This window comes from Psittacula echo (assembly GCF_963264785.1).
Source record: "Psittacula echo genome assembly, chromosome: 2".
NCBI lineage: Eukaryota > Metazoa > Chordata > Aves > Psittaciformes > Psittacidae > Psittacula > Psittacula echo.
This window is the reverse complement of record NC_137737.1, coordinates 133897891-133924239: the sequence shown is the minus strand read 5'-3', so window position 1 is coordinate 133924239 and position 26349 is coordinate 133897891. Positions and strand designations below refer to the sequence as shown.

The 26349-nt window shown below is 40.2% G+C and overlaps 1 protein-coding gene across 1 annotated transcript in view; it reads left to right on the top strand.

Annotated features, from left to right (window-relative positions):
- Nucleotides 1–2778: 2778 nt before the first annotated feature.
- MMP16 (matrix metallopeptidase 16) overlaps nt 2779–26349 on the top strand; it is a gene marked incomplete at both ends in the record, with an annotated part of 189149 nt that continues 165578 nt past the window's right edge. The window contains one exon of the mRNA XM_080612015.1: nt 2779–2910. Within this exon, the coding sequence (XP_080468141.1) occupies nt 2779–2910 (132 nt within the window). The remainder of the gene's footprint in view (nt 2911–26349) is intronic.

Sequence of the window (26349 nt, the reverse complement as noted above, 5' to 3'; positions counted from 1 at the left end):
TTTCCTCCATCCCAGATCCAGAAACAACGAAATATCCTTGTCCTTTTCACAGTAACACTTTCCATACAAAGAAATAATTTATTCCCAGTCTTCTCTGGACAAATAGATAGTATTCTTTCAACTTTTACACATCTTAGTTTCTACAAGTTTTAGTATTTTGTTATTTTCCTCTGGACTGTCCTTAGTTTGAGGCTTAACACAGCTGGCTTCATCAATCCTAGCAGAAAAATAATTTGTCCTGTCAGGAGTACTGCACACCTATTAATACACTCCCCAATGCCTTGTCTTTTTAATGGTAGCACATTGCTGACTTGTATTTACTTTATTAATTACAGCCTCCAGATTCCCTTCTGAAGTACTGCTGTTTTACTAGTATCCTTTTGATTCTTCTTCCCAAATGTGATTTGCATTTGTCAGTATTAGGTTTCCTCCTGATGGTTCCAAGACGTTTCTTTAATTTGTTAAAAACATTTTGACTTCCGACAGTGGCTACCAAAGTGGCAAGAGGTCTTTCTAGCTTGCTGCCAGCTCTGTATTTCACGATTTCATCATTCACATCACTAACAATCTGCAGAACAGAAAATGCCTATAAGATCAAGCAGTTAACATCGAAAAAGCGTATCACATAAGGAATTCTGTTTAAATAGCATTGCTTTTGATTAGGCAGAATATGACTTCTTCATTACTCTTATATCAAATGATGCAGAACCTACCACATTCCCATGTCCTGCTACTGTGTGTTATGAAAATTTTATACATCTAATCTGCATGGCCATTGACCTCAACTATTGGAGTAAGCAGATTTCAGCTGTTGGCTGTACCTTCTACTCCCAGGCTGTTCTGCATCATGATCAGTATCTTTTGCCCTTTTTTTTTTTTTTTTTCTTAATAACCAAACATGTAAAATGAGATAATTTTTTGAATATTGGAATTTTGAAATTGCTTCTGTTTTCTGTAAGTTTGTCCCCCCCCCCCCCCCCCCAGTTTTCCCAGGATGCATTATTGTGATAACTTGCCTCATTAATGTGTATCACACCACATTCCTTAGACTGGATAACATATCAAAGGGCTGCACAAAATGCCACATTAACCATAAAATCTCTGCAAGAGTGGTTTATCTGCCCTGCACAACATACAGCACAAAGTTTGTTAGTTCCCTTAAATACACGACCACGTATTTGGGCGCATTAAAGTAGATTTTCAATCAACACAATGGCCAGATTTTGCTCAGTTTGTTTATGTCATTGTTAATTACACTACCACGATTTCTGTGATCTCTGTCAGCAGCGATTCAGGGTTTTCTTCTGAGCTGCAAAACGAACAAATGGCCTCAGCACGCCCTCTGGACTTCATGATCATCCGTCCCCTGCACTTCAGATGCTCACTGCAATCCGCCTCAGCTACCATCCAACCTCCTTTACAACTGCCTGAAAGGCGGTTCTACCGAGGTGGGGATCAGTCTCTTCTCCCAAGTAACAAGTGACTGCGCAAGACGAAACGGCCTCAAGCTGCGCCAGGGGAGGTTTAGGTTGGCTATTAGGAAAAAATCTTCATTTACAGGGTGGTCAGGTATTGGAACAGGCTTCCCAGGGCAGTGGTGGAGTCACCGTCCCTGGAAGTATTCAAAAACGTATAGATGAGGCCCTCAGTGACATGGTTTCGTGGTGGACCTGGGAGTCCTGAGGTAACTAACGGCTGGACTTGATCTTAAAAGTCTTTTCCAACCTCGTTGATTCTAAGATTTTATGACCTCAGTGTTCTGCTCGCTCTGCCAGCTCCTCCGCCGCAGTCCGTCTCTGTGCGCGCAGAGTGAGCTACCGAGGCGCCGCGGACAGGGGCGCGGACAGGCAGCCGGGCCGCACCCGGTGGCGGTAGGGGGGGGAGCCGAAGCTGAACGAGGAGCAGGCTGCGCACAGGGCGGGCGGGGAAGCCCGCTGGTGACACGCAGCTCTATGACCGCGCTGGGAGGGATCCGGGCTCCTCTTCGTGAGGAGCGGAGGGGCGGGCCGCCTTGCCAGCAGGCCGGGCACTTGCACGGCTGCTACGGTACGCTCGTGTAAGGAAAGGCCGAGCGCGCCTCCCACACTGCCTCCCCGCAACAGCCGTTCTCGGCGGCAGCGCGCTGGCAGCAGCCTGGCTGCGGGGCGAACGCGGCCGCACGGCGGCGGAGCGGCAGGGCTGCCTGGCGGACCCGCTGCCTGTAAAACGCCTGCTAGGCGGGGCCATGTAGATTTCGGCTGAACATTCTGGAGTGGAGGGGAGCGGCGGGGGGCGATGTGAGGCGAGGCGACGAAAGGCTAGCCTAGACTAGGTTAGGCCGGGCCGGGCCGGGCCGGGCCAGGCCAGGCTAGGCCAGGCAAAGCAAGGCAAGGCAGTGTGCCGAGCCGCGCCGAGCCGCGCCGCGCCGCGAGGCCGGCCTTCCCCGGGAGGGGGAGGAGATAGAAGGAGGAGGGAGAAGAGGAGGAGGAGGAGGCGGGAGAGAAGGGAGGACACGGGGAAGCGGTTGCTGCTGCTGGGCAGAGGGGAGTCGTGCAGGAGCTGCGGCTGCACTCGGACGCCACATTCTCTCTTTACGGGACTGGTGGTGAGGATGAGCGAGAGCTGACCCTGCCGCTGCCGCCGCTGTGAAGTGTCTGCTCCTCCTCCTCCTCCCCTGCTGTGGGTGAACCTGCGCTACGGGCTCTTCACCGACACGGCCGGGGGTTGGTTTGTTTGTGTGTTTGTTTAAGGCAAGGTGAGAGAAAGAGAGATCTTCCACCCGCTGAAGCACAGTTCACTATGATCGTACTCGCATCCAGCACTGGAAGCCGGCTGGATTTCGTGTCTCAGTCCAGGGTGTTTTTCTTGCAAACCTTCCTTTGGATTTTATGTGCTACAGTGTGCAAAGCGGAGCAGTATTTCAATGTGGAGGTAAGATCAGCCGTATGCGTGTGCGAGCGTGTGTGCTCCCCCTCTCCCGTTCCCCCTTCCCTTTTCTTACATCCCTTAAATGAAATGAAATAGCCAGCCATGTCTTCCAGCAGTCAGGGCAGACGTCTGTGGTCCTTTCTTTCCAGCAGCCGATAGCTAGCTCCGCTCCCTGAGTTCCCCGCCCGGTGGATGCGTTTCGGCCGGAGATCCCAATGTCCGCGGCCTCACAAAGCGCTGAGCTGGGCGCCGGGCGCAGCCTCTGCAGCCGCGCTGCCATCGCCCGCCCAGCGCAGAGGGGAGACCCTCGCCTTGGGTACGGGGACTCTTGGGGAGAAAGATGTATCTCAGGGAAGACTGTGAATATCTTGGGCTTAAGAGAACACTGTATTGCTGAGTTCTCCTTTTTTAATGAAGAATGAATGAAAGCCTTATGGGAACAAGAGGAAGGAAACTTAAGATTTTGGCACTTTTCTTTGTGGTAAAGTATTTGACAAGGTAACATCTTTTTCCTATTCAAAGGTAGCAAAAAAAGTTGCCACGGCATAAAGGTGCAACTACAGCACAAAAGTTGGAGGGTGTGGAGGACCAGGAAACAGCATTTTTCGAAGTGAAAAAGATAATAAAATGTCGGGATACCTAGATGGGGCAAACCCTACGAGTTTACAGTGATACTGAGAATTCAGTGAGCATCCACTTCCCGTCACTCTTCTGTACACTCCCAGTTTTTCCGTCTGGGGTTTTTACGTAGTGCTTTTTGTTAACTGAGGTTCCTTTACTGACTGTATCATCTTTGCATATATTCTTCCTTTCTTTTTCTTTCTCATGTCACCTCATTCGTTCTGCTATGAGCCCCGTTTCTTAATCTGTTTCAACGTGATGTATTTCCCTCTTCCTTTCCCTGTCTGTTTGACTTCTTCATCTTTCTTGTCATGTGTCTCTTTTTAATTTAATATGGGCTCTTTCAACTTCTGTTTTTCTCTTAAATCCCTGTGTGCCTTCACTTTCTTCCATCCTGCCAGCGCCACTCCAAACTTCATGCTGCCCCCGTCCATTGCCCTCGTTTTTGTTTCTAGTTTCTTTCATCCCCTGGGTTCCCACAATTCTTCCAGAGAATAAAGCCTGTGTGTTTTTCTCTGTCTCGCACATACGCACACTTGCTTGTTTCATATGAGCTCTTGTTCTCACTCACTGACACTCATTTTTGCTACTGTCTCTGTCAGGATCACTACTGCAGATGATCCTCTGTTCCTAGACTGTTTCCTTCTTTGAATTTTTTACCTGTACTTCTTCCCCCTCTGAGTCACGCAAGATGACCTCAAATGCATAAAACCCCTCCACTTTTTCTTTCCTCATGACCACTTTCATTCAAGTCTTTCCCTCTTTACAGTTTCCCTTGCCACATGCAATCCTCATCTCAGCCTAACAACACACATACATGGCTTGTCTTTTTGACTTGTATTTCTTCAGAAAGTGTTGTCTTTTTACTCTCCATCATTAAGGTCTTTCCCGTTTTAAGTCCTAGTCTTTCTTTCTCTGTCATCTACTTTCTAGTTGGTTTGTTCCTTATGACCAGTGTGCATCTCTGCTTCTTTTTGATTGTAAGCTCTTTGGGGCAGGACTCGTGTCTTCTTGCGTGTTTATGTGGTGTGTACTGTGCTCAGGTCCAGAGTACAGTTGTGAGACTTTTGCTATGTAAATATTAAAGTCACAAATTTCAGCATGCACGTTGAAGTTTTATCCTTCTTTTGCTCATGTCCTCAGCTGCCTTCTTTACCGATGAGCAGAAGAAGACAGTATGGAAGAGAGGAAGTTGCTCTCTGTATCTTCTCCAGGCTTCATAGGCTGGCCCCCTGCAGGGTATAGGGAAGAAATTCCAGCGACAGAGCTTTCTCCTCCCACAGTAGTCTGCTTTGCTGGCATCTGGCTCTGCTGGAGAGACGGGCGGCAGATGGAGCTAGTGTGGGAGGAGAAAAAGATTGGTTTAGTCAAGTGGAACATGAACAGGAGGCCAACTCCAGTCAGAAGGAGGTTTTATGAGAAAAGAAGGGAAACACTTTCCTTTTTGCCACCTCTTCCATATGGAAAACAGTACATTTTGAGGGCAAATGCAGTATCGGGAGCAAGAAACACTGCTGGGTGGAATGAAGTAGCATGTATATGTGATGAGAGCGCATATATCTTCCTTTTGAAATAGGCGATCTCCTGTTCTTCATCTCAGCCCTTCAGAAACAAAATGTGTTATCATATGTCAGTGCTCCTAGTCTCTTTTCATATTTAACTCTGAGCCACAGATTGCTGGGAGCTATAAGAGTTTCAGGGAGTTACTCTGGTATTTAAGTTTTCCTAATATGAAACTTCACCCTGGGCCTTTGACAACTCTCAGTGACATGGTCCTGGGCTACATAGACCTAAGATCTGCCCCAGAACAGCCATTGCCATGTTCACGTTGTTTGAATAGCACTGAAAATTCAACTTTCTTTTCACTGGGAACAGCAAAGGCTAAAAGCATGGGAAATTTGAGGCAAAAGACTTGGCAACAGCATGCATGTATTGTGCTGTACAATCCTCCATGTCAGCACAAGTGCATAAACCGGTTGTACTTAATAGTAAATTGTGAAAATATGACAAGTATTTCTTATAAAAATAAGAATATGTAACGTAAGGTTCAGGAGAGAAGTAGTGTACATACAGTTGAATGAAATCTTACTGAAAAATGCTTAGGGTGATTAGAAAGCAATGGGGTTTTTTTTCCTTTTTTTTTTTTCATTTCTTACTGTCTCTAAACAAAGTCCAGATAATAGCCGTTGAACATTAGAAAATGTGGAGATCATTTATTTCCTTTTGTTGTTCTGTCTCATTTAATCCACATTTCTGACCGATAGACAAAATGTGTGCAATAGCATATGATGTTTTGTTTTGTTTTGTTTGTTTCAGTGTGGGTTTGTTAGGCTGTGAGCCAGGGCAGTTCTTAGCAGGTACTACTATAGCTCAAATATACTAAATAATAATGTTATCTTTTAAAAGAAAACAGAAAGCTGAAGTTTACAAGCTTGTGTGAACATTATTGTTCCTTGTAGTTTGGTTGCCCACTGTGAAATTTCTTTTAACCATACATTTTCATGGATGAAGTCTTTAAGCTTCCAATGCTAGCCAAATTGTCAATCCAGAAATGTATTCATGTATGTAGTATTTCATGTATAGACATAGTTGTGTAGAATTCGGATATTGGAGTACAAGACTCTGGAGGGGCACGCTTGCACTCTTGAGTCAGTGAGAGCTTTATGGTAAAGCTGTATGACAGATGATTGTAAACTGATATTTTAATCATGATAAGGCTTAGGGTTCACATAGTCTTATGTGTTGGAAGATTTTAGCATTAATTTTCAAAGTCCAGTGATTGCCAGTGGCATTTTTGTGAGACTTTGTTTCTGACATCATGAGAAAAGCTAAGGACTACACTGCTAGCTCCGTCTTTTCAGTGCTGAACTACTGGTCCAAAACGATAACTATACTAAGTGCCCTAACAGAAGAATTAGTCCATCAGTGTAGAGTTTCTCTACTATTTTCAGCTATTTATGTACACTTGCAGAGGAAGGTAGACATGAATGAGATAGTGGATAGAATAACAGTTGTTAAAAGAACATTTTAAATGTAAAATTGGAAAAATAAACAAAAAACACAGAAGGTAATAGAACAGCCAGCTTTCCCTTCCCGCCCTCCCCTATCTTCTGTTGCTCAAAGGTAACTCCTTTGTACGTTTAGCTGGCGAATGAAGTTGCTAAGCCACTGGCCATCACATTTGAAAAATCATGGCAGTCAGGTGAAATTCCCGATGACTGGAAAAAGGGAAATACAACCCCCATTTTTAAGAAGGGGAAAATGGATGACCCAGGGGACTATGGACCAGTCAGTCTCACCTCTGTGCCTGGCAAACTCTTGGAGCAGATTCTCCTGGAAGGCATGCTAAGGCACATGAAAAACAAGGAGGTGCTTGGTGACAGCCATCATGGCTTCACTAAGGGGGAATCCTGCCTGACCAATTTGGTGGCCTTCTATGATGGGGCTACGAAACTGATGGACAGGGGCAGAGCAGTTGACGTCATCTACCTGGACTTGTGCAGAGCGTTCGACACTGTCCCACATGACATCCTTGTCTCTAAATTGGAGAGACATCAATTTGATGGGTGGACCACTCAGTGTATAAGGAACTGGCTGGATGGCCACATGCAAAGAGTTGTGGTCAATGGCTCAATGTCTACCTGGAGACTGGTAACGAGTGGTGTCCCTCAGGGATTGGTGTTGGGACCGGTTTTGTTCAACATCTTTGTTAGTGACATGGACAGTGGGATTGAGTGCGCCCTCAGCAAGTTTGCTGATGACACCAAGCTGTGTGATTCAGTTGTTATGCTGGAGGGAAGGGATGGTATCCAGAGAGACCTTGACACGCTTGTGAGGTGGGCTGATGCCAACCTGATGAAGTTTAACCATGCCAAGTGCAAGGTCCTACACCTGGGTTGGAGCAATCCCAGGCACAGCTACAGGTTGGGCATAGAAGAGATTCAGAGCAGCCCTGTGGAGAAGGACTTGGGGGTGTTGGTCGATGAGAAAGTGAGCATGAGCCGGCTTCAGTGTGCGCTCGCAGCCCAGAAAGCCTACCGTATCCTGGGCTGCATCAAGAGGAGCGTGACCAGCAGGTCGAAGGAGATGATCCTGCCCCTCTACTCTGCTCTCGGGAGACCTCACTTGGAGTATTGTGTGCAGTTCTGGTGTCCCCAACATACAAAGGACATGGAACTGTTGGAACAAGTCCAGAGGAGGGCCATGAGGATGATCAGGGGACTGGAGCACCTCCCGTATGAAGATAGGCTGAGAAAGTTGGGGCTGTTGAGCCTGGAGAAGAGAAGGCTGCGTGGAGACCTCAGAGCAGCCTTCCAGTATCTGAAGGGGGCCTATAAGGATGCTGGGGAGGGACTCTTCATTAGGGACTGTAGTGATAGGACAAGGGGTAATGGGTTTAATCTTAAACAGGGGAAGTTTAGACTGGATATGAGGAAGAAGTTCTTTCCTGAGAGGGTGGTGAGGCATTGGAAGATGTTGCCCAGGGAGGTTGTGAATGCTCCATCCTTGGCAGTGTTCAAGGCCAGGTTGGATGAGGCCTTGAGTGACATGGTTTAGTGTGGGGTGTCCCTGCCCATGGCAGGGGGGTTGGAACTAGATGATCTTAAGGTCCTTTCCAACCCTAACTGTTCTATGATTCTATGTTATTTGGAGTGTCTACATATGGTCTTTCACAGGTATCATCAATATAGACTATACTTACACATTCATGTTTTCCTAAAGCCAATAATATTGTACTGTTTGAACTGGTATCATCCTGTGAGTTTATATTCTAATGTTACCTGTTTAATTATGTACATGTTTATGTGTATGTGTATATTTATTATGAAATATTCAATATAAAAGAAATTGCAAAATGATGTCACTCTTGTGTTTAAGGAAAAATGGTTACTGAAACAAGAATACCTTGTCTGGAAGACAGGATTCGCATGCATCTGGAATAACATTAATCTCCAGATGCTAATACTGCCTACTGTTACTCAATTGAGCATCTGCATAAACCCTGTTGAGCAAAGAAGTATTTTTTTAGAATGGCACCTAGCTTCATTGACTGCATCTGTGATGTGGAAAACACTAGAGAGAAAGCATACTTTATGATCTCTCTCCTTAACCTGGCAGTTGCGCTGTTTTCCTTCTTCTAATGCTAAATATGTAGACTTGAATCCCTAGGGTAGGTCTGAAAATTGCGCAGCTCTTTAAGGCCATACAGTTATTTCTCCATTTTCAGAGGTGGAAGAGTTAAATTGCATACTGTGGATCAGAATACGGTAGAATCTGAACTTCAGGAAAATACCATTAGTTTCCTTCATGGTAGTAAGTGCCTGTGAACGCCACTGTTTTCATAGTTAATAACTTTACAGTTAGCCTCGAGCTCCTGCTGAATGGTAAAGCATGACCTTTTCTCCCATAGACTTTGGGTCTTTTAAGCTTCAAACCAGACCAGTTTAATTCTTCAGCTGGTAACTGAAAGGGGATAAACATTTGGAATGGGAAAAAGTCCTCCAGTATCACCTTTACACACTTTTTAAGAAGTGGGCTTGATTGTCAGGTTTGCAAGTGCAACACAATATTTTTATAATTTGTTAAAATTCAAGCTCAAAACTGTATAGAAGCAGTTAAGATGGTTTTGATATAACTAGTGGCATGTGTACTAAAAGGAACTTCCATGATCTTCTGCATTGTTTCTAGTTGTAGTCAGTGTGCATGATTCTCAGTTATTTAAAATTTGAATCTTACTCTTATAGAAGATATCAGCTAAATGAATTGCATTTTTGTTAGAACAAGAACTTCAAATTGAAATTACTAGGATGGAGAGGAATTATTGAATCAGATGGTGGAGGTGGTTAGTGGGTGAAATACTGGTCAATAAAAATACAGATATAATGTGGTATATTTCCTATTTGTTTTTGAGGAAATTCAGATACATAGAAAACCTCCTGTAAAAGCTTCTAGTGAGTAGATACATCTAGATAAGGAAAATAATGGAAAGTTACATGTCTGTTTGACAGGCAATAGAACACTTTCTTGTTGTAGAAGGTGAATGACTACTATATAATGAACTGGCTCTCATTTGATAGGAATAAATACATATAGAGACTAGTAGCTGGCAGAGTGCATTCTCTACTGTAATATAAACAATAATTCCTGTTTACAAAAATTTCAGTTGGTCAATTTTCTACTGTAAAGTAGGAAATTATTTTGTGCTTCTAATGTTGCAGGGAAGTTTATGGGTTATGTTGCATGTATGTTGTTCAAAGGCAGATTGAAAAGATGGTCCCGGTTCTTATGAGTTCACAATTGATGTAGTATGTTAGACCAAGACATATTTGTTTATACTTGTGGTTCATCTTACTGTCCTATTGGAAATTTTTGCCTGTTTTGTGTTTAAACGTCAGACCTCTTAGTGATTCTCAATTCAACTAAAGAAATAAAATGGTTAAAAGATTTATGTAATCACTTTATGTAGGGGAAGGAAAATCTACCCAAATTAGCAATACTTCCAAAATTATGATATTCCTAATGTTTTCTGACATGAGGTCTTACTAAAACAAATACACAATTTGTTAGCCCACCTAAAACCCCTGAACAAATGCAAGTTTTCCCCCTTCTATTATTCAGAAGGCATAATGTAAAACTGCATAACTATTCATTGTTTCTTCAGAGTGGATATATTGTGTTCTTTAGCTGGTTTAAGATTTATGCTGGTCTTTGTCAGTTTTATTTGAATCCATCTAAAAGGTCAGTGCTTGCTCTAGGCACCTCAGCTCTTCTTATGCACTCATCAAGACAGTTGTAAGAGTTTATAAGCTAGAATGCAGTATTATATAGAAAACATTTCAAACTGTACCTGTTTTCAGTATTTTAGTCTGTCTCATTCTTTACTGTGGGGTTCAACACTGGAGGACTTTGGGTTAATGCTTTTTGAAGATCTTTAACAATGTAATTTAAAAAAAAATATTTTAATTATCTATTTAAATTGCTTAGTTCTTCTCACCTCTCTGATTCCACTCAAATGTCTGACCTGTTCACTATCCTCAAACTACGTTATTGACCATAATCTGAAGGAGCAGGTGAAGTCTGTTTAATTTGTTATCTGTGATATGTCAAATGACAGATTTGGTTTCATTTTGTATGAGGAAGACCAGGATTAGTTCTGCAAACATGGTTTTAGTTGGCACTGAAATGGATTTGAAAAATAATTACGATTAGAGCTTTATCCTTTAAAGAGGGGTCATGCTATTTGGAACCTTTATTTATTGGTTGCCTGGCAACTGTTCATTCATGTTCCTGCGTATCATCATTCATTATAAGCATCTTTGCTGTATAGTAAGAGCAAATACGTGGTAACAGTTTATTCCTTTGCTGAATTAAAATTGACATATAAATTACTGACATAGAAAAAATATTTCTGTAATTTTAGTTATTAACCGAAAATGTTGGTACAATGTTTCTCTATTTACTAACAGCTGGATTATACCAGTTGAGGAGTAATCTCCACTTCAGATGTGATCATAATGTTCCTAGCATACCTTTCGATGTATTACAGTACATAATTGACTTAGGGGCTTGTTCAGGTGTTCTTGTCATGCTTAAAATCTCCTGTTAATTTCAGGATCAAGGCTTCAGGATATGAAAAAACTTGTCTCCTGTGGTTTCAGTTTGGGCATTAGGCAACCCACTCTCAAGTGATGAGACTTGAACCCATTATTGGGAAAGGGGTTTAAAATTCTGGGATTAAAACTGCTGTGACATGGGATATGCAGCTGAAGCAAGGAGCCACAGTAGAATTTTAAAGTCATAGAATCATAGAATAGTTAGGGTTGGAAAGGACCTTAAGATCATCTAGTTCCAACCCCCCAGCCATGGGCAGGAACACCTCCCACTAAACCACACCACCTAAGGCCTCATCCAGCCTGGCCTTGAACACCGCCAAGGATGGAGCATTCTCATTGTAGAAGAATAGCAGTTTTTATCACACTGTGAGAAAACATTCATAAAGCATATTATTTGACGATTGTTTTGTGACTGTTGATGAAAAATATTTTGCCTTTTGTATTAATTCTTTATGAATCACACTGTAATTAACCCCAGTGTGGAATAGCAGTGTGGAATGGGACAGTTGTACTGTGGAGCATTCATAGCAGATGCCTCTGCATTGTTGGGAGGAATATTGGAACAAATTTGTTATAGCTGCATCTTAAAAGAGCGTCTGTCACTGTAGGGCCAGGGTGGAAGTAGATTTGTCTCTGCTGCTGCCTTTTGGTAGCAGTGGTTTTGCCTCAGTACTGGACAGCTCAGAGTTTTGGGGAAGAATGTCCCTCTGACTGATTCCCTCAGCTTTGAGATTCTGGTTGTATTAACTCAGCAGTACTCTTCATACCATGCCACGATTATGGGGGACAAAGTAACTGCTGTGAGACAAATCTACTTCGATTTTTCGTAAGCTTTTCCTTCTCACATGTCATGTCTGTAATACATGAAGATACTGTTGTGCATTTTAATCTTCTATGAAACTGGTTTCACAGTTATATAGATATTTTGAAAAGAAATGCTAACCTCAGAAAATCTGGTCTTTTAATTTTTTCCTCCTGATCTTGTAGAGAAACAGCCATTTTATTTCATTGGTCCTGTTCATTTTTGCTGATATATAGTCAAATTTCACTTACAAGTGTGAAATACAGGTTGGCAAGGGAGAGACTTATCTTGTCAGAAAATTACCAGCTGAAAGGCACATGGAAACATCAATTTCTTTAAAACACAGATTGCAAAAGAAGAAACCAAGCATTGCTTTCAATGGATAGAAAGATACTTCCTTTAAATGTATCAGTGGGCATTTGCAACATGCACCAAAGAGGAAATTGCTTCCTGTTTTGTATTGCCTCCGGGTCTGAAGGTGATGATCCTGTCATATATTTTTTTCTTACTTCAGACTGGTTGTGTGATGCTCTTCTAGGATATTACTTTGACCCACTGTCTTTGCAAAGAAATTGGCAGATTGTGTTTGTCTACATTTCATGGTTTACACACTGTACAGAATAGTAATAATACAGTTAATTGCATGTAGAATAAATGATCTGTCTTCCATACAATAAAATCTGTTATTATTACTACAAGTAATAGTTTTATAGTGCCAACTATACAGCATGATTTTAGTTTTGGTGAGTGGGGCTTTTTTTTTTTTTTTCTTTCCTAATTACTTCTGTATATTTGAAAAAATAAAATTATATACATAAAAAAGCCCCAAACCATGAGCAAACAGAATCTAGGACTGTGTTCCATTCTTTTGTTTTCCTCATTGATTATAAAGTGCTGGATTCTGATACTTCTGTCCTTCATTACTTGTACATGGAATGTCAGCTTTGGTAAGGTCTTTATTATCTCTTTCTTCATTGCATGTTTTTTAAACATGTTTGGAAAAGGAAGTGATGTAAGTGACTGTGGCACGTGGGTATGGAGATCTGAGTTTTGTGTCCAGTTGCATCATGAGTCTTCATATCGATCACGTAGCTTACTCATCTTTGTAACCTTTCTTTTACAAATATGAAGTGGAATCATTGAAGAATGTTTGCTACCTTTTCCAGTACTTGTCAAGATCAATAGAAATGATGTAAAAGAGCCAGTAATATGTCTTCATCACTCACTTGTCTCAGAACTATTTAACATTTTTCATAATAAGTAGTAGAGGGATATAATAAAATGTAAATACAGCATTTCAATTTGATCATCTGTGTAGTCATTCAAGTAGTGAATATGTTAAAAGTGACAAATACCAGATCAAAAAAGGTGAAAAGCATGTCTACAACACTTCAAACACTGGTTAATTTAGTTTTGTTGACTTTTTTTGAAGTATAAGTTCCAAAACTTGGTAGAGAACGTTATCAGTAGGGTTACGTGAAGAATGTCATTAGATGACTGAAGATAGAGAGTATCACATTCTCTTTCAGAGTTAAAGTTTGAATAATTTTTGTTACCCCAGTACAAACACAGATAGTCTGCTCAGAATGTATTTAAATAAATGTGAAATTCTTAACAAGTAAAATGGATTTTGGATCAGATTGTAAATGTTGTAAAATGTAAAATTAAAAACTGCTCTTTTTTTGAATGAATGTGCTGTTTAGTAAGTAAATTGTTCCAGAAACATTCATACTGCCTTGTCATCACAGTATCTAAGCTGCTTCTTTTTTGTTTGAATATTTGTGGATTTTTATGAAATACAGTAAAAGATTGGCCTTTTGTTGCTCCAGGTATTAATGTTTTTTATTAGACACCACTAATAGGCAGACATGCTGCTCACGTATCCCTGGATGTTAAAAACGTAGTAGTGTGAGGATGAGGCACTGGGGAAATAAAGAGACTTGCTATGCTGACATCTTAGGTATGGTAGAAATGGAAACTGGATCTTTTTCAGGGTTGCTGTACTATAATTTCACATTATGACCTTCCTTCTTTCAACTTTCCTCCTTACTTTTTTTCTTGCTTCTTTCTTTCTTATCTCCTGTTTTCATCATATTTTTTTAGTTTTCTTTCCTGTCAACTTGTCTTCATACAGACTATTGCCAGCAGGCAAGGAAAATCATTAGTCATTATTGAACCATAGAATCAGAGATATTAGAGATGGAAAGATTTATCAAGAGCCAATTTCTCTGCCAGTGCAGGATTGCTAACTATTGTATATTTGCTGGAGTTTTGTCAAGTTTTAAAATCCACAGTGGTGGGACTTCTAAAATTAGAATTGAAAAAAAACCCAAACCTGGTAAAAGTACAGTAGGGAAAAGTGCAGTGGAAGATTTCATTTTAATAGACTTTTCCTTTGGCTACTGCCAAGAGATTGAAGTTGGCTGAGGTTAAGCAATTTTTGATAGAATGTGATGTCTGTTCTGTAATCCAAGATGATAGAAGCTGTTTATGAGCATGGATGGCATGCACCAGTTGGTAATTTGGTGTATTTCTTTGACTTTACAGAATGAAAAATGGAGGAGGGGCAGAAAGAAATGAAGGATTGATTTAATTTTTTGCTCAATTTGAAATCCTTAGTGCCTGATTCTGAAAGATATGTAGATGTGTGTGTGGATTGCTGACATAGTCTCAGGAGGACTTGACTAACTTATGACGATTTTCTCAAAGTACTGTGCCTTATTGTATTGAAGTATTAATACTCAGTGAATAAAACTGGATGTTAGTAAGGAGTGTTATGGATAACTAGGTATTGTGCTCTGTTAATCTTATTTTGGAATTTCATGCATTACATCGTTACAAACAAACACAGATTTAAAGGTGTTCATGACACTGACACATGTGCGCTGTCATAATTTCCATGCTTTGCAAATTATTTAACACTTGGGAAACAAGGATCTCAAAATACTCAATGTGAGAATGTTGAGTCTGTTTACTGGTATACATCCTGATGGTGAGATTTGTGCAGGGAGATTTGCATGAAGTAAATTTTCCAGCAACTGTGCAAGCTGTAAGGTTAGATTTGGAAAGGGATTCGGTTTGAGAAAACAGTACTTAAATTTAGGTGTTCAAATATGCTGTACATGTATCCTATATATTAATAAGTATGTTTCCTGAAGTCAGTGAAACAGAGAAGCTAATTCAGCTGATCAACCAGTTAATGTTTGTATCAGAGTGAACTGAATCTTTTTTCTGGGCTCTACTGTTAGTATTCACTATTAGTGTGATTCAGTTGCTTACGAATGGGCATCCAGCACTGTTTGAGGTGCCTTTGTCTGAGATGTGCAAAAGGCTGACAGAAATAAAATGGGACCTATGAAAGCTTCACCTTTTTAGGAAGTCAGGCTGTGTGTCTTAAGTAATCTCAGATGACATTAGACACTTCTGTTTAGTTTTCTAAATCCTGTTCCCAATTTTAAGTGATGGTGGAGGGTGTTAAGACACCTGTAGACGCTGACATTCAGATGTTGTAATTTGGGTCTGAATCCCTGCCCTCTGCAATGGTGGGATTCATTAACACTCATCTAGGTACTTGATACTGTTTTGGCCCTGGGGTTTGTCTTGCTTGGCCTTTAGATAATGTTATAGAAAAGCATATGCCTCCTAAAGGTCTGATGACATATCTGCCATCCCCTGGATAATGTTGATCACCTCAGATCACACAAGACACCTGTACTTCTGATAAAACCAAGGACATAACTTCATTTTTATGGAACTACAATTTTTGCCCTGCACATTAAGTACAATATCCTTGAGCACAAGAGGCTAACACTTTCTTACATCTTTAGAGCTCATTATTTTTAATAATATAGGGATTTATATCCTATATTATGTTTTATATATTTATATATTTTAATAATATAGGTTAGGGATATAAAGAGGGCAACATTTCTCTACTGACATCAAGGCAGTTTTCCCTTCAACTGTGATGAGACCAGATCTAACCCTGTTTAAATCTGTAAAACGTATTACCTAACTTACAGCAAATACTGCTTACACGTTTTACAAACTCAGTGCTTCTGACTGTTGTTTGATGCCTTACCATAAATGATTTTAAATGCTGTCTTTCCTTCCTAGACATCCAAACCTCTAAACAGCTATTTGGTGCTCTTGAGAGAACAGAATGTTAAGAAACTTTATAAACAGTAATTAGAAAATATATTTTAGAAGAATAAGCTTGCTAAATGTCTATTGTCTGATAGACAATCCCCACGAAGATAAAAATGAAAATGACATTGTAATAATTTCTTTGGGTAAGAGCCCCAGGCTCTCAAGAATAATTAGCAGTGTTTTCAAGTACTTTTGTTATGTAAAGTAACGTGTATTAATTCAACAGAAATTTACATTTCTGTGTTGATACCAGAATTTAGATCTCGTCATAGACAGGTATGTATTTCATTGATCTATTTACACTGTTTGCTTTAGTTCCTCAGAACTGTGGAGTTAACTGGGTCAGAATAAAAGTGGTATTGGTCAGCATATATTTATATATTTACTTATTATCTGTAAGTCCAAAATTTAAAATACCTGAATATGCTACCTGATGTACTATTTAAATGAGTTTTCTGCTATCATGTGATTATGGAGAAACTAGATCTATTGTTGATTTTTTAGGTCTGCGTTTGGGAAGGAAGAGTGATATGTCTGCAGTCTTTTATTCTAGAAAAGCTTCCTTTGTGATATTTAGCTATATTCTTTTTTTTTTTTCTTTTTTTTTTTTTCCCCACTGACAGGCTTATTTAGAGAAAAAACCCAGTATTTTAGTTCCTTTGTGAATAATCCTATCATTTTTCCTTGCTGTCAAGAAAATTCACTTTTTTTCCCAACAGTCACATAACGATAGAGTTGATGTTCTTCATAGATTAATTGCTTAGATGCCTTTTCCACTGAGATATTAGAGAATTTTTCTCTACATGCAAAATCTTTCTGAGGAGGAGATGTCAATTTAATTTGGGCCAAAAGATTTGAATTCTATAGAAATATATTCTTTCTTTGTCTTTGCTCAAAATAAAAAATCTGTTCCATTTAAAGGGGGTTTTAAATGCCTTTATGAGTATTCGCTCCCTACTTCAAATTTTCAGCAGCAGAGGAGGATTTTTAAGGTGAATCTAAGCTTTGAAAATGTTTGAACAATACATTCTGTGATGTTTTGTAAACGTTATGAGTGAATAAGGACAGAAGAGCCTAAAGCAACCGTAGCTTTTCTCACTCTAGGGACATGGTTTCGTGATGGACTTGGCAGTGTTAGGTTAACACCTGGACTCAGTAATCTTAAAGGTCTATCCCAACCTAATGATTCTAATAGAATAGAGAAATTCATCATACCTGTTAGCTTTAGTGTGATAGCTAGAAAAGGACAGAGTGATAGATAGAAAAGGACAGAGTGGAACTTTAAATGTCCCACAGTGCAAGGTCTTTGTAGGTGTTAACTTTGTTTTTAGAAATAAAATAATTGTATGTATAGTTGAAAATTGTGTAATGATATTTGATAAAATATCTAATTAAAAAAATGGTTATTTTTTTACTTTGGAACAAAACATTTAGAGCTGCTGAAAGAAGTCAACAGTCGTCAGATTTATATTGAAATGCGGAGTATAAATATGCTTTTGCTCCATGCTTTTTTTTTTTTTTTTTCCCTTTCTTCTTTGGGGCTCATACACTATCCATATTTCAGTGATGCGAAGAATCTGTTTACAGACAGCAAGAAGAAGGGAATCCACCTATACTTAAATCTGTTTTCTTTTACATAACTGTTACTTGTTGACTTTTGTGCATACATCACAATAAGGTATCTGACAATAACGTATCTGTGTTTAGTGGTCTTGATGGGAAAACTTTAATGAGATTCTAATTTCATGGAATTGGTCTGATTGTACCGTTGATTTAATTGAGTTGAAGATTTTACTCCAAGCTATTTGAAAGCACTGAATTGTCAAGCATTTTAACAGAGTAAATTAATAGTTTGTATATATTAAATATGTTTGATAAATACTGTTGTGGAAATCTATAGGTTTAACCTATGGGATTTTAACCTAAGGGCCAAAATTGGTAAAAAAAGAGGTGGTGATACAGTATGTGTAAACTGCATCTTGTGGTTAGAAGAAAGTTTTAAATAATTAGAGGAATTGTATTCTTGAACAACTTTCCAGAAAGAATAGTAGGGAAGTAATGTAGGGGAGAAACAGTTAACTTGTTTCGAGATGGAATCTAACTATTTAATAAAAGGGCTTACATAGTATTACTTCTCTCATTAGCAGTAATGGACTGGATTCCTTCCTTGTCCTGTACCCTCAGTCTAACTAATTTTCCTCATTCAGTGAGGCCAATGGCTCTACTGGCAGCCATTGACAGTAATGTTTATTCTTCTGTATTAGTCTGTCTACCTTAAGAACTCTATTGCTATTGTATTAGACAAAAAACGTGGACTATTTCGCATCAGTTGAGTTCTCCACTTCATTGCTTTTTTGTCACTTTATCTATTCAGACACCATGTGTGAAAGTCTGGTTTTCCAATAACATTTAATTCAGTGCTTACAATCATAAATAAGGCCTATGGAATCAACCAGACCGGTTTGAAAAATTGTAAAAGGGCTTTTGGAATATTTTTGGTTGTCTTCTGCTTTTTGAGCTTTTAGGTTCACTTTTTTAGTGTTTTTGATTTTTTTTTTTTTCCCTGAAACAAAGATAAGAATTTCACAGTTAAGGAAGAAACTGGATATTTTCGTTATACCCGGTAAGCCAAGTCTTCTGGAAACATACAGATGTTTAAGATGAAGCCTATCTAGCAGTAGCCACAGTGCTCACTTCATGCGTCTTTTCAGCTTTGTCTTCAAAATTGTATTTGCTGCTATTTTTTATGCTGTTCAAACTTGTCACTTCATAATGTGGAAGTACTTCTAGCTGCTGACAAACACTGGTTTTCACTATATGATGAGTACTAACATCTACTAACATTATACAGTTTGCATAATACCATTAAACTGTTTAACAGTGGTTAACTGGCTGGCCTTGTGCATCACTATTTGCTTAACTACAGAGTAGCCTAAGCTTAATTTTGTGGCTTAGCCACTGATTGTTTGCAGCAGCAGGGACTAGGTGGTTCTCTAGAGATTTGGCTTTTATTTTTACAGGTACTGTGATGTCTTTAGTAGGAAAACCCCCACAGATTTTACTGCTTTTAAACTAAATTTGTCATTTTCTACTCTTGTTATTTGGTATCATCTGTGAGAGACAAAAAGAATTGCAGTGAGGTAGGACCACTGTCCTAGAGTTTTAAGATTAGACCTCCAAAAGCAGTATGTTAATACATCAATATCAGTAATGATGTGTATTTTCAGTCATAAACTAACAATGATTTGTGAACTAGGGAGGTTAAATAATAGTACTTAATATAAATGAATTTTTAGATGAGTATTTAGGTACTATAAATTCTCTTTCCTCCTATGTAAAGAGGTGCTTTTTCTTTTATATTCTTTTATTTAGTTGTTTTATTTTTTTTTCCTTCAATTGAGATACATGAAATTTAAGACAGGCCTTGAAGAAGACAGTGGCTGACTGCTTAGATAATATTTTCATGAGAAAAATGCCAGTGATTGATACATACTCAATGGATATTGATTGGAGAGGGAGCGACATGACAGTAGTTGACTGCCTAACAATGTACATTTAAATTTCAGAATTCCTGTAGTGACTGACTTCATGCATGAGTCAGGAGTTGAAAGTCAGGAAAACCTTGGAAGACCTGGCAGTAGGGATTCTGCTCGTTCAAGAATGAAAATAGGGAGTTCAGCATTATTTTAACCATATATATCTATTTTAAATCAGCCACCTCATTTCTGTCCTATGATTCAAAAGACATTTCTTTCGTAGAAAGGAGAAAGCATGTAATGAATTTCAAAGTAAGAACTAAACAGAAACACATGTTTATATGTCATATAAACGGAGTGGATAGTGTGACTCTTGACTTTGAAAGAACGGAGGAGGTAGCCCCTTCAGGCATTGCTTTTTGCTTGTGTTAATAAAGTTGTATTCAGCTTTTGAGGTGTAGTGCCACAAAGGGACTAAAGATAGTGGAATGAATTTAGCTCATTGTGTCCAGCATGGATTAAAGCCCTGATCATATTAATGTTGGAGACAAAAAAGCATTTGAAATGCAGTCCCACATGACTGTGAACCCCTTGTGTTACATACCATGAAGCGGAGTCTGTACACGAAGGTATCCTTTGAGTTCACTGTGAGTTTCAAATTACGCCACCTCGGTTCATGCTGAATGAACACAGTATTGGAAGATTTTTAAAAGAGATGTGGCTCTGTTTATGTTTAATATGTTAAAATAATAAAACTGGTTTTGCAGGTTTTCTGGAGATCTCTTGTAAAAATGCCAATACAGTTTAAATTTCTGCATTGTAGACCTAACTGAAACTGGTACAAGTCTTAGTATCTTTAATTACATTGAGAAGTGTTCAGCAAGGATGGTAAACTGCAAAGGTTTGGATAAATTTTCATATCATGTGGAACTGCTGACTATTTCACCTGATGATTTGCTTAATGTAAGATACCGTAACTTGCAGGAGTTAAGTCTCAAGTGTAAAACTCAGTATCAGAGTAACTGTCTACATAGGTAAGCTGAGCAACGCCAGAGAAGTATTCAGGCGCTGAACTCATCTGTCTATGGAGTTCAACTTTCAGGCAGGATTTCAGTAGGGACCAGCTAACACTTACTGACCAGGGGCAACCTCCTGAAGAATTTGAATTCAGGTACTCTTGTGTATTTAACAGTATGGAAGTGAGCTGTTGTGCCAGTAATTTTTTCATGCTGGAAAATAGTCTAAGGCACATGTAATTTAGACATGACCAGGTTTTTTTTTGTGAGTGTTCTTAAATTAACTGATCCTGATTTGTTCCTCTTGGTGATTCACTCTCTTCAGATGAGATGTGAAGGGTAAAGGTCCAGAACATCTATCTCCTTGTTATAATTTGTTGCAGTTTCTGTCAAAAAATTGTGATGACAGACACCGTGTTGGAAAACGGATTGTTTTGTTGTTTCTTTGTTTTTTCATATCAATATTTTCTTTGGATTTGCATCATCCAAGCACCACAAACAAAGGTTAGCCCCAGACACTTCCATGCTAGAAGGAGAATCTAACCAGATTTAAATACTTGAGGATCAGGGCAATCTGCAGTAGGGTCATACTGGTGTATAGGATGAGGGCTTAGTCAGGTTTTATGTATGATTTAGAAGATATGCCTTCAAAAGCCTGAAATAATTTTATTGCCATTTGTTGCATACATTAGATTGAGTCAACACTTTGTCTGCCCTGTATTGTATTTCTTTTGACTGTGCTTTCTTATGATCATGTTTTCCTTGGTTGTAAGTTTGGCTTACATTGGCCATTGAGGAGACAGACATGCTTTTTTCCATCATTGTCTCTGGAATGGTTAGTGGCAGGGCAAATGACCCAGTGCTGTACCAAAGTTCATCAAACCTGAGCTGGAGAAAGCAGCACCCAAGTCTCCTGCTGAGAGAATAGAGTCAGCTGAAGCAGAGACATTGTTATCTCTGATCATGACCTACACAGTTGGCTCTCAGGAAATGCTTCCATGCAGTTTATGTGCTTGCAGTTTTGCATTGCAAACTTCCAGTAAGTTTGTGCATGGTGCAAATGTTGTGGTGTTGCCCCACAGTCAGGTCCGTACATGACTGGAGTCTCCTGTGTTGAAGGTGAGGTAAGTCAAAAGAGCTTTCCAAAGCTCCTTCACTCTTTGGTACTTCCTGGAACGGTCAAGGAAGGATGTCACTGACAATTGATTTGAACTCTATGTTTGAGAACTGAGCTGGGATATCAACTTATGTTATGTACTAGCGGCCCTATGAACTCCTGTAATAGCATGATGTAGCATTATTAGTCTTTAAGACTACATTCAGAGTATTACTTACATGGGGAAAAATGAGCCTTCCTCTGCTTTTTTCCTTTGCATTTTTCTTTATAAAGAATGGCACATAGCAGGGCACTTTAGCTTTGATCTGGGAAAGCATGTGATTGGGAACTGTTTAAGGAAGCTAGGCAGTTCAGTGTCTTGAAAAGGAGAAAACTCAGAATGGCTTTTCCTGGTTGATGATATTAGCCTTCTCTGACACCCTGTGAAATACCATCTTCTCTATAAACTGTAAGCAAAATCAAGCTGTTGATACCTATTGTGGTTTCTACTCCTACCCAAGTCAAATGTTTCGTCTTGACCTGATGCCCTCCGTTCTCATTGTGGAAGCCAGTTCTTAATTTGTATGAACAACTTTTTTAATGTCTGGCCTTCTAGGTGGAAGTGCTGTGTGATGCAGAATTAACTGATTTGAAATTGAGGTAAATAAAATGTTCATTATGTCACATCATCTGTTATATCAGAAATACATACAGTAAATTTGCAATGTGTAGTTTTTTTAAAGTGTTTAAGTTAGTCTGGCTGCTCTATGCAGTATACAGTTTTAAAGGTTTTTAAGTGAGGCCATAGCAAGCATTTCCAATTTCTGCCCAAAAAGTGAAGTCAGTTACTGGATTGCAGTTTTTCAGATCCTCCCTTGTTCTTTATGTAAATGTAGTTATTACCATATAACATATGGTTCTTCTTCTCCCCTTTTTAACTTCACATCTTTATTCTAAGTAGAAGAAAGGACTTGAAAATACAGCAAGCCTAGCAATGATGAAATTCCTACAGTGAAATTGTGTCCTGACTGAAATTAATGAGAGTTTTACTCTGACCTCTGTGTGGCTGCGGTTTCACCTGGAGCACTTCTCTTCCGAAGCTTTCAGTTCAAGTGTGAGGGAACTATGTCTGAAGCCATGGAATCCCTTGTCACTAGCTGTAATGTTTCACATTGCTTTTGCTCTGTACTCTTAACTCACAGGATTAGCTCTTGCTAACATCTGTGCTATTGGTCAAACACTGTAGGCTATGGGATAAGTGTAATTCAGGGGAGTATTGCTTGGAGGATGATAATGTGGCTGCTATTTTTCCAGAAACATTTCGTGGGTGCTTGGCAAAGTAGTTTCAATTTATTAAGACTTGTTTCTTTTATTTTGTTTAGAAAATGTTAAAATACAGCAAAATATCAAATGAGGCAATGCAGATATTTCAACTGGGGGAGATTTAGCTAGGGATCATTTAAATAAAATGTCTGACAATTTTCAAGGTAGTGCCTCATTTTAAGCCACTTGTAGAAAAAATTGCCAAATGATTATCAGTATGTTTAACTTACCTGTATGTACCAGTTAGATATATACCAGATCACTAGAAATATTTTTCCTATGTTTCATTGTGATGTGAAATGAGAACATAATTTCTTCATCAACTTGAAATTATTCTCTGTCAAAATTAGTCTGAATGATCACCATGAGAACAAGGTGTCAATGTTGCTACTTTGACCTAGCCTCTTTGCCTGAACTACATACTGGAACAAATTGCTTGCACTTCCCTTCCATATGGAGGAGGAGATCATGAGATATATTGCACCACTGCTACTTGGTTGGCATTAGCAGTGTTACTCCTTTCTTTGGCCAAGGACCAAGTGAAATGTTTCTTTTAAAATGTATGAGATGCTCATGTCACTATAGCATCACATGGATCTGTGATACTGTTTTGTGATATGCAAGGCATATCTGTCCTACAGTAAAGAGTGAAACATAGGTATCTTGAAACTACTATTAATCCTACCTGCTATGTTTGCTAGGTAAAGATACTTGATTGGGCTCCCAGTAGCAATCATACAGTGCTATGCCTGACCCCCAAATCCCCAAATCCAAAGACAGAAAATCAGCATGTGTGTGAGTAAATCCAAATGCACACCACTTTACTCCTTTTGGTTAGGGACCTAGGGAAAGTCCCGTACTAACTTTGAAGTCCATCTTACTTTATTTCATTTTGCTAGTCAGCCTAGCATTTTGTTAAGCAATTGTCATGGCTTACTTAACCCAAGTAGGCAGCTGAGTCCCACACAGCCACTGGCTCACTTTCCCCTCCATGGGATGTGGGAGAGAAGCAAAAGGGTAAAAGTGAGAAAACTCATGGAGTGAGGTAAAGACAGTTTAACAGGTAAAGCAAAATACCTGTTGTGTATGCAAGCAAAGCAAACCAAGGAATACAGTCACTCCTGCCCATCAGCAGGCAGGTGTTCAGCCATCTCCGGGAAATTAGAACTCCATCATGAGTGATAGCCACTTGGGGAGGCAAAATGCCATCACTCTGAATATCACCCTTTCTCCTTCTTCCCCCAGCTTTTATTACTGGGTGTGATGACATATGGTATAGGATGTCTCTTTGGTCAGTTGGGGTCAGATATCCTGGCTGTGACCCTTTACAACTTTTTGTGCCCCGGCCAGGTCACTGGTGGGACAGCATGATAAAGCCCTTGGTGCTGGGTGAGCACTGCTCAGCAATAACTAAAACTTCCCTATGGTATCAACACTGTTTTCATCAGAAACCCAAAATATAGCATGATGAAAGTTACTGTGCAGATAATTAACACTATCCTAGCCAAAACCAGTACAGAAATTAAAAAAAAAAACACAACGTGGAACTAAAACATAAGTGTCGATAATTCCCAAGTGCATAGGAAGAAATATGAGGTGTCAAGATGAAGTAAAGTTGTGGTGGTAGTCAGAACCTTACACTCTTTCATAGTTGCCTAGCAGCTAAATGTGAAATTATTACTGCATATAAATATGCCCTTGTTCAGAATGTTTGACAGACATTGGCAAACAAATTCTCACAGTGATAATAATGCTGTGTAAAAGTGTTATCTCTGCAGTATCTGTAGCACTTTATAGGACATATATTGAAAGCTTGTATGTATATGCTGGAAAATAGTCATCACTCCAGACAGACTTTTCACTCACTCTTCCACAGTACTGTCATTCCTTCTAAGTTTCCAGTCTGTACCGCTTTCACATTCTAGACATGCTCACTCTTTGTTTAATCATCCTGTTCGATAAGAGCTCAGCATCCCCAGTGATTCATATTGCATTACATTGCACTGCTTCACATCACATTGCATTGCATTGCATTCCATTCCATGCCTCCCCATTCCATTAGCAGCTGGCAACACAACAGTCACAATAACCTCCCTCCCTGGGAGGGAGCAGCCTCCAGTGTCCCCTGGCAGAGATGGCCTGGGGCAGCCTGAAGGCATCTGAGAGGAAGTCCTTGAGCTGTTGGAGTTAGTTACAGTGGGCTGAAGGAGGAAGACCAGCGACTGGTTGAGGCTGCTGGAGGTTCTCTGCTACAAGGCCAGCTCCTGGCGGCACCAGCTTATTAGCTCATGGGGGGGATAGTGATACTTTTTGGCTGCATAGCTGTGGCCAGATCATAGGAGTGCCTTATTGAGGAGCACTGCAGAGCTCATTGTTGCCATCCACCACGGAGCCAGGTACAGCAGCCACAGGCAATAGGATACAGAGATGTTTTCAGGGATCCCAGTGCTTTGGAGTGGCCACTGGTGCCCTGCAGTGGTAGGAAGGATTTTTGCCCCCAAGGTCAATCAGGCTGGGGGGCCTTTGGCCATTCCCAGAAGCCCCTGAGGTGGCTCCAGGTTGAGGGAGAATGGGGCTTGGGCATCTCTTGGGAGGTGTGACCAGCCTGTGGATGGGGGGGCAGGTCCTGCTCACATGCTCAGGGGTATCCGGTTGCCAGCACTGGGGTCAGGAAGGAATTTTTGCCTGGGCAGATTGGCGCTGGTCCCAGGGTTTTTTTACCTTCCTCTGAGCATCAAGAAGGACCACCTGTCAGGGCACCTCTGGTCCACCCTGGCCGCGTTACTGCCTCCTGCTTGCACCACAAAGGTGGCTCCTTGTGTCCTGCAGCTGGGAGGGGAAGGCTTTTTTTCCCCTAGGGAGGGCCTGTGGGTTTCCCCGGGTTTTTTTGCCTTCCTCTGCAGCTGAGCACAGCCCCATGAGAGGGCTGCTTGTGCTCCATGTAGGTGGCCTTCATGCCCCGCATCCAGGGGAGGAAGCCTTCTGGACTCTCAGGGTGGCTCCAGGACTTTCTGCTTTTCCTCTGTCGCATTGAGCACATCTCCTTGTCAGGGCTTCCCCAGCCCCTTTGGGATCAGTTGTTGTCCGCTGCTCTTGCACCTCTAAGGCACCACTCGTGTCCTGGCGCTCTCTTGTTTCAATAAAAAAACCAACCAACCCAAACCCAAAATGCCCCCATAAAATAACATAAAGTAACAGAACATAAAATTAAAAGTAACAAAACCAAAATAAAATGAAATAATGAAATAAAATCCTGATTCCACTTATAAGCTTGGTGATGTGTGTCCTTGAAAGTGTTTTTGGAGCTGAAAACCCCTGGCATTGCAGGGAGGTAACAGTCTCCATG